Here is a 12,410-nt window from a genome sequence, read left to right as displayed (position 1 = left end):
AGGAAGCCTGGCTGGCAGCCAGAGTGTGGCTCCGATGAGGCAGGCACCAGTTTTGGGTGGCATTTGCTGCTACCATGTGTGCTGTCCCCCTTCTTTTGGCAAGGGTTTTTTTGAACCCAGTATCTCCTGGGATCAATGCCCCCCTCCCCATGCTGCGAAGTAGGAGCTCAGGGAATGCCTGTATGTGCAGTGTGTGGCACCGCAGATGAGTGATTTGATTAGCATACAAGTATCTGCAGAAGATGACACTAACCTGTGGGTTAGGGTCAGAGGGGAGAGCAACAAGTGTAATGTCATGATGGATATCTGCTATGGACCACCAGAGCAGGAGGATGAGGTGGATGAGGCTTTCTTCAAACAGCTAGTGGAAGTTTCTTGATCACAGGCCCTAGGGGACTTCAGTCACCATCATAAGTGATCCCTTCATCAACCACTTCCCCGCCCCCACGCTGCCAACACAGCTGTGGCTGCCTGAGGGTGGTCCCCGTTCAGCCCGCCCTTGCCACCGCTGTCACCACAGTCACCAGCAGGTGGTCTCCACTTGCTGCCACCATGTCCCCGCCACCGCCGCTTGCAGGTGGTCACCATACCCCCCCAGCCTCCAGGGGTATGCATCACTCATGGTCACCATGACATCTGCTGGCAGCGATGCACAGGCAATTCAGGAAATTTTTGGAGAGTGGTGGTGACAACGCCCTCGTACAAATGTTAGAGAGGCCAACCAGGACCTCTTCTTGATCTGCTGCTCACAAACAGGGAAGAATTAGTGGGGTATGAGTAAGTGGATGGCAACTTGGGCAGCAACAACCATGAGATGATTGAGTTCAGGATCCTGAGGAGAGGAAGGAAGGAAGGACAGCAGCAGAGAAAGGACTCTGGATTTTAGTAAAGCAGACTTTGATTCACTTAGGGAACTGGTGGGCAGGAGCCCCTGGGAAGCCATTCTGAGGAGGAAAGGAGTCTAGGAGAGCTGATTGTACTTTAAAAGGAACCTTACTGAAGGCACAGGAACAAACCATTCTGGTGTGCAGGAAGACTAGCAAATATGGCAGAAGACCAGCTTGGCTTAGCAGGGAACTCTTCAATTACCTAAAACATAAAAAGGAAGCTCACAAGAGGAAACTTGGACAAATGACTAGGGGGGAGTATAAGAGTATTGCTCGGGCATGCAGGCATGAAATCAGGAAGGCCAAAGTGAATTGGAGTTGCAGGTAGCAAGGGACGTGAATGGTAACAAGAAGGGTTTCTACAAGTATGTCATCAGCAAGAGGGAAAGTGTGGGTCCCTTGGGAATGGGGAAGGCCACCTAGTGACAGGCGATGCAGAAAAGAGTGAAGTAATGAATGCTTTTTTTATTTTGATCTTCATAGGCAAGGTCAGGAACCAGCCTATTGCATGTGGCAGCACAGTTTGAGGAGGAGGTGAGCAGCCAACAGTGGCAAAAGAACAGGTTAGGGACTCAGTGCAGCCAAGGGTGCTGAGGGAGTTGGCCTATGTGATCGCAGAGCTGATGGCCATTATCTTTGAAAACTCATGGTGGTTGGGAGAGGTCCTACATGATTGGAAAAGGGCAAATATACTGTTCATCTTTAAGAAAAGGAAGGAAGAGGATCCAGGGACCAGTCAGCCTCACTTCAGTCCCTGGAATGATCATGGAGCAGGTCCTCAAGGAATTCATTTCTAAGCACTTGGAGAAGAAGATGGCAATTAGGAACAGTCAGCATGGATTCACCAAGGGTAAATCATGCCTGACCAATGTGATTGCCTTCTAGGATGAGATGACTGCCTCTGGATGCAGGGATAACAGTGGGCCTAATATACCTTGACTATAACAAGGCATTTGATACCATCTCCCACAATATTCTCACAAGTAAGCTAAGGCAGGGGTTCCCAACCTTTTTATGCCACAGCCCAGCAAACTGCGGACCAGAAGTGGCTGTGGCCTGGCAAACTGCAGACCATTGCACGAAGCCCTGCAGCTGGAATTGCTGGCCAGAACACAGGTAAAGATACTTCCACCTGCCAGGCAGAGGGGCGGGCCAAACATCAACCACAGCTGCCGCAGGCCCTACGGGAGGAGTTGTGGCCTCTCTGCCTGGCTCTGCAGGGCTGTGGTTTGCTGGTCCATGGTCACTTCCGGTCCAGCAGCCAACCATCCTGCAGACTGGCAGCCAACCCTTCAAGGCCTGGCATCAGGCTATGGCCGGGGGTTGGGCACACCTGAGCTAAGGAACGATGGGTTGGATGAATGGACCGTAAGGTGGATAGAAACCTGGCTGGATCATTAGGTTCAAAAAGTAGTAGTCTATGGCTCAATGTCTAGTTGGCAGCCAGTATCAAGTTGAATGCCCCAGCGTCCAGTCCTGGGGCCAGTTTTGTTAAATATCTTACTCAAGAACCTGGAAGATGGCATAGAGTGCACCCTTGGCAAGTTTATAGATGGCACCAAGCTGAGGGGAGTAGTAGATATGCTGGAGGGTAGGGCTAGGATTCAGAGAGACCTTGAAAAATTGAAGTATTGGTCCAAAAGAAATGTCATGAGGGTCAATAAGGACAAGGGCAAAGTCCTGCACTTGGGAAAGAACAATCCCATGCAGTTACAGGCTGGGGACTAACTGCCTAAGCAGCAGTTCTGCAAAAAAGGATGTCGGGGTTACAGTGGACAATAAGTTGAATATGAGCCAACAGTGTGTCCTTGTTGTATAGCAGGCTAACAGCATACTGGGCTTCATTAGTAGAAGCGCTGTCAGCAGATCATGGGAAGTAACTAATTGTCCCCCTCTATTCAGCACTGGTGAGGCCACAACTGGAGTACTGTGTCAGTTTTGGGCTCCCACTACAGAAAGGATGTGTCCAGCAGAGGAAGAGTCTAGCAGAAGGCAACAAAAATGATGAGGGGGCTGAAGCATGTGATTTATGAGGAGAGGTTGAGGGAACTGGGTTTATTTAATCTGATGAAGAGGAAAAGACTGAGGGGGGATTTAATAGCAGCCTAGACATTATTGTTGAAAATCCTCAAAAAGGAAAAAAAAAAAAAAAAGTGTGTGGGTTAGTACCTGCTGTTTAGAGCCTCTGGGGGTGTGTCCAGGGCCATATGCTGGGTTCAGCCAAAGACTGACCCTGTGTCCTGCCTGATTTGGTACATGATGCCATGTCAGTCAGCTGGGGGACTCCCTGGAGGGTCTGGAGATTTGGTGTCAGGGAACTGGTGGCAGCATGAATTGCCATAGCTCCTGGAGCTGCTGTGGGCCACAGCAATTACAGCTGCCACATCTCCAGGCCCCTGGGGATTCATATTTCTCACATATAATGCATATTTAAATTCCCCCCAGCTGGTTTGGGGAAAAATTGTATGCCTTATGTAAAAAAATAAAGCATTTTATATGTATTGGAGCCACTTGTAAATAACAATGAAGTAGTTAGATTAATAATAATGAAGACAACATATGGCAATATGGCAGGCAGAGTTAGCTTGAACAGCTTTAGGAAAACTCCTCTTGTTGAAAAATAATAGCAGCTAGGAACGTTAACTTGATTTACAGTCCCCACCTTGCTGTATGAATGCTACAGGAAGGAAATATCACTTAGAATGTACCAACCAATACTGGTACATAGCCTACCTGGATTAAACCTCACATGATTATATCAGCATGAACTGCAGTCACATCTTGACTGCAGGGTAGGCATACTTTTTGAATAACCTAATGTTTCACCTCTGAGGATTCTGGACCCAATTTACAAAGGTACTTAGGTACCAAAGTCTTCTTAGATGTTTTTGTAAATTCCACTAGGCAGCTAAACACCTTTGTTAATGTGTCCTTTGATTCTATCACAGTACTTATTCAAATACCATTGAAAGTGCCAGGCAAAAAGAACAAAGGGAAAATCTGTGCTTGAATGCCAAGTGTACAATGCCACAATATGGAGAGGAAATTGGCACACATTTTTAAATATAGGTACCCAGTTGGTAAGACCGAGGGAGTATTTTATGTGACTATTTTCATATTTAATCATACTCTATCTGCATACGATGTTTTTCCTCTTAAAGAATCTCAAAGTGCTTAACAAACTGTGAACCATGTCCTGGTCATATGACAAAAGGACCGATACTTCAACAAGTGGGTCATTTTAAAAAGAAATATTGTCCTCTACTGAGTTGCCAAATATGGTATAGGACATGGGTTATTTCTGCTCTAATCTATCCTCCATATGCTGTAGCATTGCAGGGATAGGTAGTCCTTTGGCCTATCTCTTGTTTCATACTCTTTCCTATTTGCATTTTTTCCACAGTTGGCAGCGGTACCTATATGTACCTTTATAAATATGTTTATGTCATACTGAAGGATGGGGAATTGTTTACAAAGGTGGTTGTCCTTTCACATTGCCTTCTTTCTTAGTTTCATAGTTGTTAGGACCTTACAGATCATCAGGTCCAGGCCCCCTGAACTTAGGCAGGAAAGACTTTACATCTTTTCTATTCCCAACAAATTAAGGTTACTGAGAATAGAAAAGATGACTTCTTCTATGTTTTTTTTTTAAACTCCTGCATTTTACTGGCTTTGAAGATTTACTTGCTCCACTTGCTTCAGCAGCAGAGCTGGCAAGGTTCTTGATCTTGGACCTAAACTTAAAGCTTCCCCATTGACCAGGCATTTCTCTATCCCATAGAAGAATGAAATGAGGGCCAGAACCTGCAATGCCTGATAGAGCCATCACAATCTGATTTTAAGCTCTTCATAATGAAGCAACAGAGTTAACCAACAGGGTGTCCTTACCAGGGGTGGGGCAATGGAGGTTGAAGCCAAACAGATGGTCCCTTAAAATTCTTGTTTAAAAAGTCCTACTGCGCACTATAAAGTTACTGACCCAACTTTCATCAAAAATTGGCTTGATTTTTAAGTCTCAGGCCAAGTTTGAAGGAAATATTCAGCCTGGAACAAATGGGGAAAGAGTATTTTTCCTAGACTTGCATAACACAAAAATGTCTGAAATGATTTTACTCAAACTTAAAAAGAGAGGGAGAGAAAATAGTACCTTTGGGTTGTGATCAAGCATAAAAAATGTCAGCACTAAAAGGATTGCATAGAAAAAATTATGAATAAGTGAAGAAAGGGAATTAGCATGGAAGTTGGAATTCAGTCTTAAATATAAGGAGCATTATCAACACTTTCTATAATGCACACATCGTGTCATTTTGTTTCAGACACAGCATCTGTTGCTGAAAAGAAAATGGCAAAACTACGCAACTGTTCAATATCCAGTTCTGCAATGCTGTACATGAAGAATCTTGCCTCATGAGCAGACCCACTGGCAACAAATTGATTCGTGATAACAGGAGACACTAATCTTAGACATAAATATTTGCAGAATTGGGTCCTAGGCTACAGCATGAAATTGAACACTATAACTAACTTAAATAAGACAAGAAATTTCCCTTGGCAGTATTACTGGCCCAAATGGAAGGTCAACTAGAGCACTGGGGCTAACAGTTTTATTTTTACCAAAAACTGCTACAGGAATCTTTAACAATCATAAATATGATCTCGTGGGGAACATGCAAGTTCATGGTAGCCTGGGAGATAGTGACCATCACTTGGTCGAGTTCACTATCCAGTGAAGGGTGGGTAAAGTAACTAGTGGGGCTAAGGTGTTGGACTTCAGAAGAGCCAACTTTAGCAAGCTTAGAAGACTAGTTAGTGAAGGGATGCAACTCAAGAACACAGAGCAAATGGGGGTCCAGCATGGTTGGAGGTATCTCAAGAGAGTGATCCTTGGGGCTCAAAAGGAGTCTATCCCATTACGTAGGAAGGGAGGTAAGAGGGCAAAAAAGCCCCATTGGCTGAACAGGGAACTCCCAGAGAGTCTGGGGGCAAAGGAAGAGATGTATAGGCAATGGAAGCAGGGAGCAGCCACCAAGGAGGAATATATCTCCCTGGCACGCTATTGCAGGGAATCAGTTAGACAGGCCAAGGCGGGGCTTGAGCTCAGGCTGGCTTCAACAAACAAGGACAATAAAAAGTCCTTCTTCAGGTATATAGTGGGCAAAAGGAAAGCTCAGAGTAACATAGGGCCCCTGCAGGACAAACCAGGACAGTTGGTGGTTGACACAGGGAAAAAAGCAGAGCTCTTCAATGAGTTCTTCACTTCAGTATTTCTATGTACCGACCAAGCCAATTCCCCCAACTCAATCATTGATGGATGTCCACATGGCACCAGTCCATCTACGGTTAGTTTTGAAATAGTTACAGAGCTCCTGGAGGAGCTGGATGGGTACAAGTCAGCAGGCCCGGATGACCTCCATCCACAGCTGCTGAAAGAACTGGCCAGCGTCATAGCTGAGCCGCTGACACAGCTGTTTGAGCACTCATGGTGCTCTGGCCAGGTCCCTGAGGACTGGAGAAGGGCCAATGTGGTGCCCATTTTCAAGAAAGGGAGAAGGGATGAGCCGGGTAACTTTAGACCAGTCAGTCTTACCTCTATTCCTGGGAAAATGCTAGAGAAAATAATCAAAGAACACATTTGTGCAGGCCCAGCAGAGGAAACGATGCTGAGGGGAAACCAGCACAGGTTTGTCACAGGTAGATCCTGCCTGACAAACCTTGTAGCCTTCCATGACCAGGTCACACACTGCCTGGACACGGGAGCCGAGGCTGATGTCATCTTCCTGGACTTTAGGAAGGCCTTCGACACAGTTTCGCACCCTATCCTCATTGGGAAGCTAGCAGACTGTGGAGTGGATGCCTACATGGTCAGGTGGGTGACCAACTGGCTTAGGGACTGCACCCAGAGAGTGGTGGCGGAAGGTTCCTTCTCGGCCTGGAGAGAGGTGGGCAGTGGGGTCCCGCAGGGTTCGGTCCTCGGACCGATATTATTTAATATCTTCATCAGTGATCTGGGCGAGGGTGTGAAGAGCACCCTCTCCAAGTTCGCTGATGATACCAAGTTATGGGGCAAAGTTAGTACACTGGAGGGCAGGGAGCAGATTCAGGCCAACCTGGACATGTTGGATCAATGGGCAGAGAGAAATAGGATGCAATAAAGATAAATGTAAGGTACTCCATCTACTGTAAGGTACTCATAATTGACTCCAAAATGAACATGAGCCAGCCGTGTAACAAGGCCATCAACAAGGCCAATTGCACCTTGTCGTGCATTAGCAGGTGCATGACTAATAGAACAAAGGAGGTGATGCTCCCCCTCTATGCGGCACTGGTCAGGCCGCAGTTGGAGTACTGTATCCAGTTTTGGGTGCCACACTTCAAGAGGGACGCGGAAAAATCTCGAGAGGGTCCAGAGGAGGGCCACTCGCATGATCAGTGGCCTTCGTGATAGACCCTACGGGGGGAGGCTGAGAGAGCTGAATCTCTTCAGCCTTCACAAGAGATGGCTGAGGGGAGATCTTGTGGCTGCCTATAAATTTATTAGGGGAGGTCAACAGGAAATAGGGGATGTGTTGTTTACTAAGGCGCCCCAGGGAGTGACTAGGAATAACAGGTGTAAACTAGTTGAGAGTGGATTTAGGTTAGATATTAGGAAGACATTTTTCACAGTAAGGGTGGCCAGCATCTGGAATGGGCTTCCAAGAGAGGTGGTGCTATCACCTAGTTTGGAGGTCTTCAAGAAGAGGCTAGAAAGTCACCTGGCTTGGGTCATCTGACCTCGGTCCTCTTTCCTGCCAGGGGCAGGGGGTCAGACACGATGATCCATTGTGGTCCCTTCCGACTCTATAATCTATGAATCTATATGCAGTTGAATAGTCCTATTGACAGATATACATTCCTTCTATGTACTTACTCTCAAAAACACACACTTATGTTTTCCTGTAGACTGATAAATGAATAAATGTACTTGCATAGGAGTAATGTGCCTTTATATAAATAAGAGTACAGATTACAGAAAAGTGCTATTATTTCCATCTTTATTGTTCTAGGGTGCTTGTACACGTGATGCCATTACCGTGCACATGTGATGAAAATGTCACTTTGTGTGGCTTAATGGCATCACACTGTACACATGCAAGAGTTTTGGGGATGTTAAATGAGTTTACATAGTTGCAAACTAAACTACATCCCAATTTATGATGCAAATTGCAATGATGCAGCGGTTAGCTCTCCCCCCAGCTGTGGGAGAGGCAGGCAGGCTCTGCAGGAAAAAAGGATTGGGCCCCAGCTCAGGGTTGGGGAAGAGTTGGATTGGGCCAGGTGCTGCCTCTGAGTAGAGGCAGCACCTGGCCCCCTCGGAGTCTGTCCCGGGGTGGGGGGGGAGGGTGGCCAGGTGCACTGCTGCTGCACAGGGAATGACCATGGCCCCCTGTAACTCAGGGGCCACTCATCCCACCGGCAGCTCACCTACTCCACCACAGCCAGGCTCTGGCAAAAAAAAAAAGGGGGTTAGTTAAAAACCCACTGTTTCAATTTAGGAGGCATAGAACAAAACTCTGAGGACTAAACCCCTCATCACATGTAGAAGTGCTCCTAGCTTTCATTATAAAAATCTTATTTTTGACCATCTATAACATTAGTTTGGAAAACTGGTCTGTCAAGATTTCTTTGAAAGCAAAAGGAGAACGCTTCTGCAAAGTCTGAAGAATATTCATTGGATGTATTCTGAATGAATGGTCAGACCCCGTTATTTTTTCTCCCTACTATTTTTCATTTACCTTGCTTGAAAATGTCTGGGAATTACCCTCTGAACTTCCCATATTGTTAAGTATCCTTGAAAAGTCATGTGCTAGTAATATTTAAATAAAACAGGTAGCAGTGGAGTTGTTGACACTTTTTGGTTCTGAAGAGGTGGATCCCACGTCTAAGATCATCCATGTTGGTGCAGATAACTTCAGTCAAAAGTATGGTAGCCCTAAGTTTTTCTGCTGGGGTGCCACCTGCAAAGAGGCATTGGCTAATGATTAATTTATGCCAAAATCTGATCTTGGATACTCCAACAAAAATCAGAACAACATGAGCACTCAGTGAAGTAACTGAGAAGAGAATGTTGTTACTGGGATGAGGTAGAGGGGGAGGAAAGGGGAGACTACAATATGTAGCGGGACGAACACAGTTCTTTCAGTTTTTCTTGAAGGTGTCCCATACAAGTGCTAAGGGGAGATTTTGCTGCAAGGTTATCTACACACAAGTAACTTTAATACTTTACCATTCTACATATGAATTAAGTTATTTACTTTTCTGTATTTTCTTCAGCAATGTAATTCACCTAGATAAGCAAAAAAAAAAGTGGCATGCTTTGAAAAAGAGGTAAAGAGCAACAGATCTTACTTAACATCTACCAGAATACTGTTTAACTTTCCTACTTATCAGTATTTACATGACAAACTAGTCACCATTTTATTCCTCAACCAGTTTAACATTGTTGTTTTTCCCACAGCTTGATCTGCACTTTTATGTATTTAATTTATAACAGTTTCCATGGAAAAGAAATATTCAAAAAAGTGCTGAGGCAGCACATAGATCTCTATACCAAACCACAAATCTTTTCTAATGTTCATCTTAAACTGCAAGCAAATCTGGGAAACAAATTAATGATATAAATCATATTATCATTATTCATATAAGGATACTTCATAGTAACCCTTTCAGAAAACTACAGTGGGCTTGAGTAGCCTAAAGTACTCTACAAGGAGAATGTCTGTTTCCAATTAAATGTTCTAAAAATAGAGTTGCACATACAGCTAGGACAAAGCCATCTGTGTTATCTCCCCTAAGATATCACATGCCTTTATAGATTCACAATAACATTCCCTTTGTCAGTACATATATTCAAACATAGGCTTAGCCTTTCTTTCCAATACGGGACAGGAAAGGTTGGGGCGAGAGAGGATAAGGAGAGGGGAAGGAAGGAGAAAATAATTTAAATATAAAAATTTTGAAGAAGTCATGTCCATTAATTCAAAATCTCTTTTTATACCCAGCGATGTCAGTTCCAAATAACCATGCCTCAAAGTGTTTCCCTCAGAAGAAATCTATAGTAATTAAATAGGATTTCTTGATAAACAGTTTTCAGCTGCAGTACAGGCTTACATTTTTCCCCATTTGAGATTTTGTTTTAGTTGAATATATTAATGTATCATACATGATAAAATTAACTGGTAGCACAATCTGGATTGAAAAGGTTGGGTCCAAAATTGGCACCTGCCCTACATACCCATGAAAGAGATCCAGGAAACATAACATACTCCCTTACTCCATCCTTAGTGCTACCCATACCACCAAACCTGTATGTCATGGGAAAGGCAAAACTCAGAAGGGCTGGTACTCCTCCACATCTAAATAATGTGGAATATTGGAAGAGTTGGGCCCAGTCCAAGAAAGCTAAGCCAGTATAGGGGAAGAAGCAATCTGTAACTGGCCAGACAGATTATTTCTCTCCTGGAGCAAGTGGGGAGACCAGGGAGAAAACCATGACTGAATTACAATTCCCTCTCTGGACTGCTTCTACAGCAGTAACACTAAATGCAGTCTCTTGCTACAGGATACATGCAATGTCTCAAGTTCTCCCTAATGAAGCAATGCTAGTTTACACCATAAGACAGTCTGTACTCTCATACTTCACCTACAAATATCACCCCACAGAAAAGAGCTACAGGACTGGTGAAGGAGACAGTATATACAGCATAACATATATTCATTACAGACACTGACTTTCCTTTGAACCCAGACTTATCTTTTAGACATCTTCCCTCATCTTCTTGACATCTGTCATTTCCTCTTTCAATGTAATTCCTTCCTTAAGTTAGCCAAATGCTCTTCCCCCTTTATTTCTACCAGTGTAACACATTCATAAAGTTATTTCAAAGTATATTAATGGCTCTCAAGCAACTAAGAAATAGGTATCAAAATAGGTATTTAAAAATGAAATCTGTTTTCATTATCAAAAATATGTCACTTCAAAATGACACAAAACAGCTCAAAATTCTCATTTATTTACTTAAAGATTTTATTCTAATAAGGTAAATAATCATTTCTAGTTGGTGGACATTTTGCTAAAATATCATTAATGTATGTTTATAACACCTGTGGTGAAGTGCAGGCATTTGTTTTTATTTACAGTCTTTCAATTTTTGTATAGGTCATGATATAATCATCAACAAAATGAAAACGAACCTTTGAATAGATGCCATTTATTGGTTTCCATTGTTCTCCGTTCAAAAGGTAGGGAACTATTATCTCATAATCTTCTGACTGGTTCTTTGGCGTCTGTTGCCTAGAGGATTCCAATTTACTGTCCACATTCTCTCCTAGGTTAGGGGGGAAAAACATTTCATGTTAGTAGGAAACAGAACTCGACAATGTGAACCTTATTATTTATGGGACTTGGCAGAAGGGTTCAGAATGAAGTAAATTCAAGGAAAAAAATTAACTATTAAAACACAATGGGCTGACATTGCTTCTTAGAAAAGTCAGCAGCAAACCACACCTGAATTCTAAGAGAAAAGGGAAGTGTTAAGACTATACTTCCTTTGAGCAAACCTCTCATTACTGTCAAAAATGCAATTAATGTGAAGACAGGGTGAGAGGGGGAAAAGTAGACAGTAGCTTAAGGGAACAGAACAAGCAACATAGCAGCCCAGGACCATCCAGGCTAGGGACAGAAATTATACATAAACCAATATAAGTGATTGGAAACCAGTTCAAATATGTAACACAACAGAAGTTCAGTGCACATAAACCACTTTCAAAATGGCCAAAACTGGTTTAAGATAAACCTGGATAGATATAGTATCAACTTACTTAGATTAAATTGTTTTATTGAATTTCTGTCCCAGATCCCCTCTATATTCAATTTAACTCATAGTCCTTCAGCATCCCAAGATGCTTTGCATCTCCCCTGCAAACTCCCTCTTCCAGGGTAGACATGCTAGCTTTGGTTCAAGCTATCTGCTCCAGCTGAGCAGGGAGGTATGCTCTAGAGCCCACCGCTTTCTGGCCTGAGCCACTGCAGGCATGTGGCTGTATCTATGGACTCAAAAGTGAGTGCCCATTCACTTGCTTATTGGGTCAATCTACACACCTTAGACTAACCTGAAAAGATTGAATCGATTCAGCCTCGGCTTTTCGACTGTCTGTACTTAGCCCCAACATCCAGTCAAACTGTCAACTATCAAACTATGCAGTAACATTTTCACTTCTATCTTTGTAATTTAAAGTAGAGATTTGTCACGATAAATAACAGGCTCTGCTTAACATTGCAAAAAGGTTATAATACTTATTAATGTTACAGTACCACCCCAAAAGCCCCACTTCATTGGATGCTGCACAAACCTTGCCCTGAAGCACTTACACTATAGAGACACAAGAGAACAGTGGGTAGGGTTGCAATCTGCAAGCCAATGAAACTGGGGGAGTACTGGCACTGCTGTGCTAGTTACATGGATCATTCTTTACTTTTTGTCTTTT

At 43.6% G+C, this 12,410-nt stretch overlaps 1 protein-coding gene across 6 annotated transcripts in view; it reads right to left on the bottom strand.

Annotated features, from left to right (window-relative positions):
- Positions 1-12,410, bottom strand: part of ADAM12 (ADAM metallopeptidase domain 12) — a 332,512-nt gene that overhangs the window by 277,289 nt on the left and 42,813 nt on the right. For all 6 annotated transcript variants that reach the window (XR_009463109.1, XR_009463107.1, XR_009463110.1 and 3 more), the window contains one exon: positions 11,118-11,251. Coding sequence is in view for 2 of the 6 variants with exons in the window: in XM_019482854.2 (XP_019338399.1) it covers positions 11,118-11,251 (134 nt within the window). In the remaining 4 variants the exon portion in view is untranslated. The remainder of the gene's footprint in view (positions 1-11,117; positions 11,252-12,410) is intronic.

Source organism: Alligator mississippiensis, chromosome 6 (assembly GCF_030867095.1).
Source record: "Alligator mississippiensis isolate rAllMis1 chromosome 6, rAllMis1, whole genome shotgun sequence".
Lineage (NCBI taxonomy): Eukaryota > Metazoa > Chordata > Crocodylia > Alligatoridae > Alligator > Alligator mississippiensis.
The sequence above is the reverse complement of the archived record's forward strand: the minus strand, read 5'-3'. Positions and strand labels throughout refer to the sequence as shown.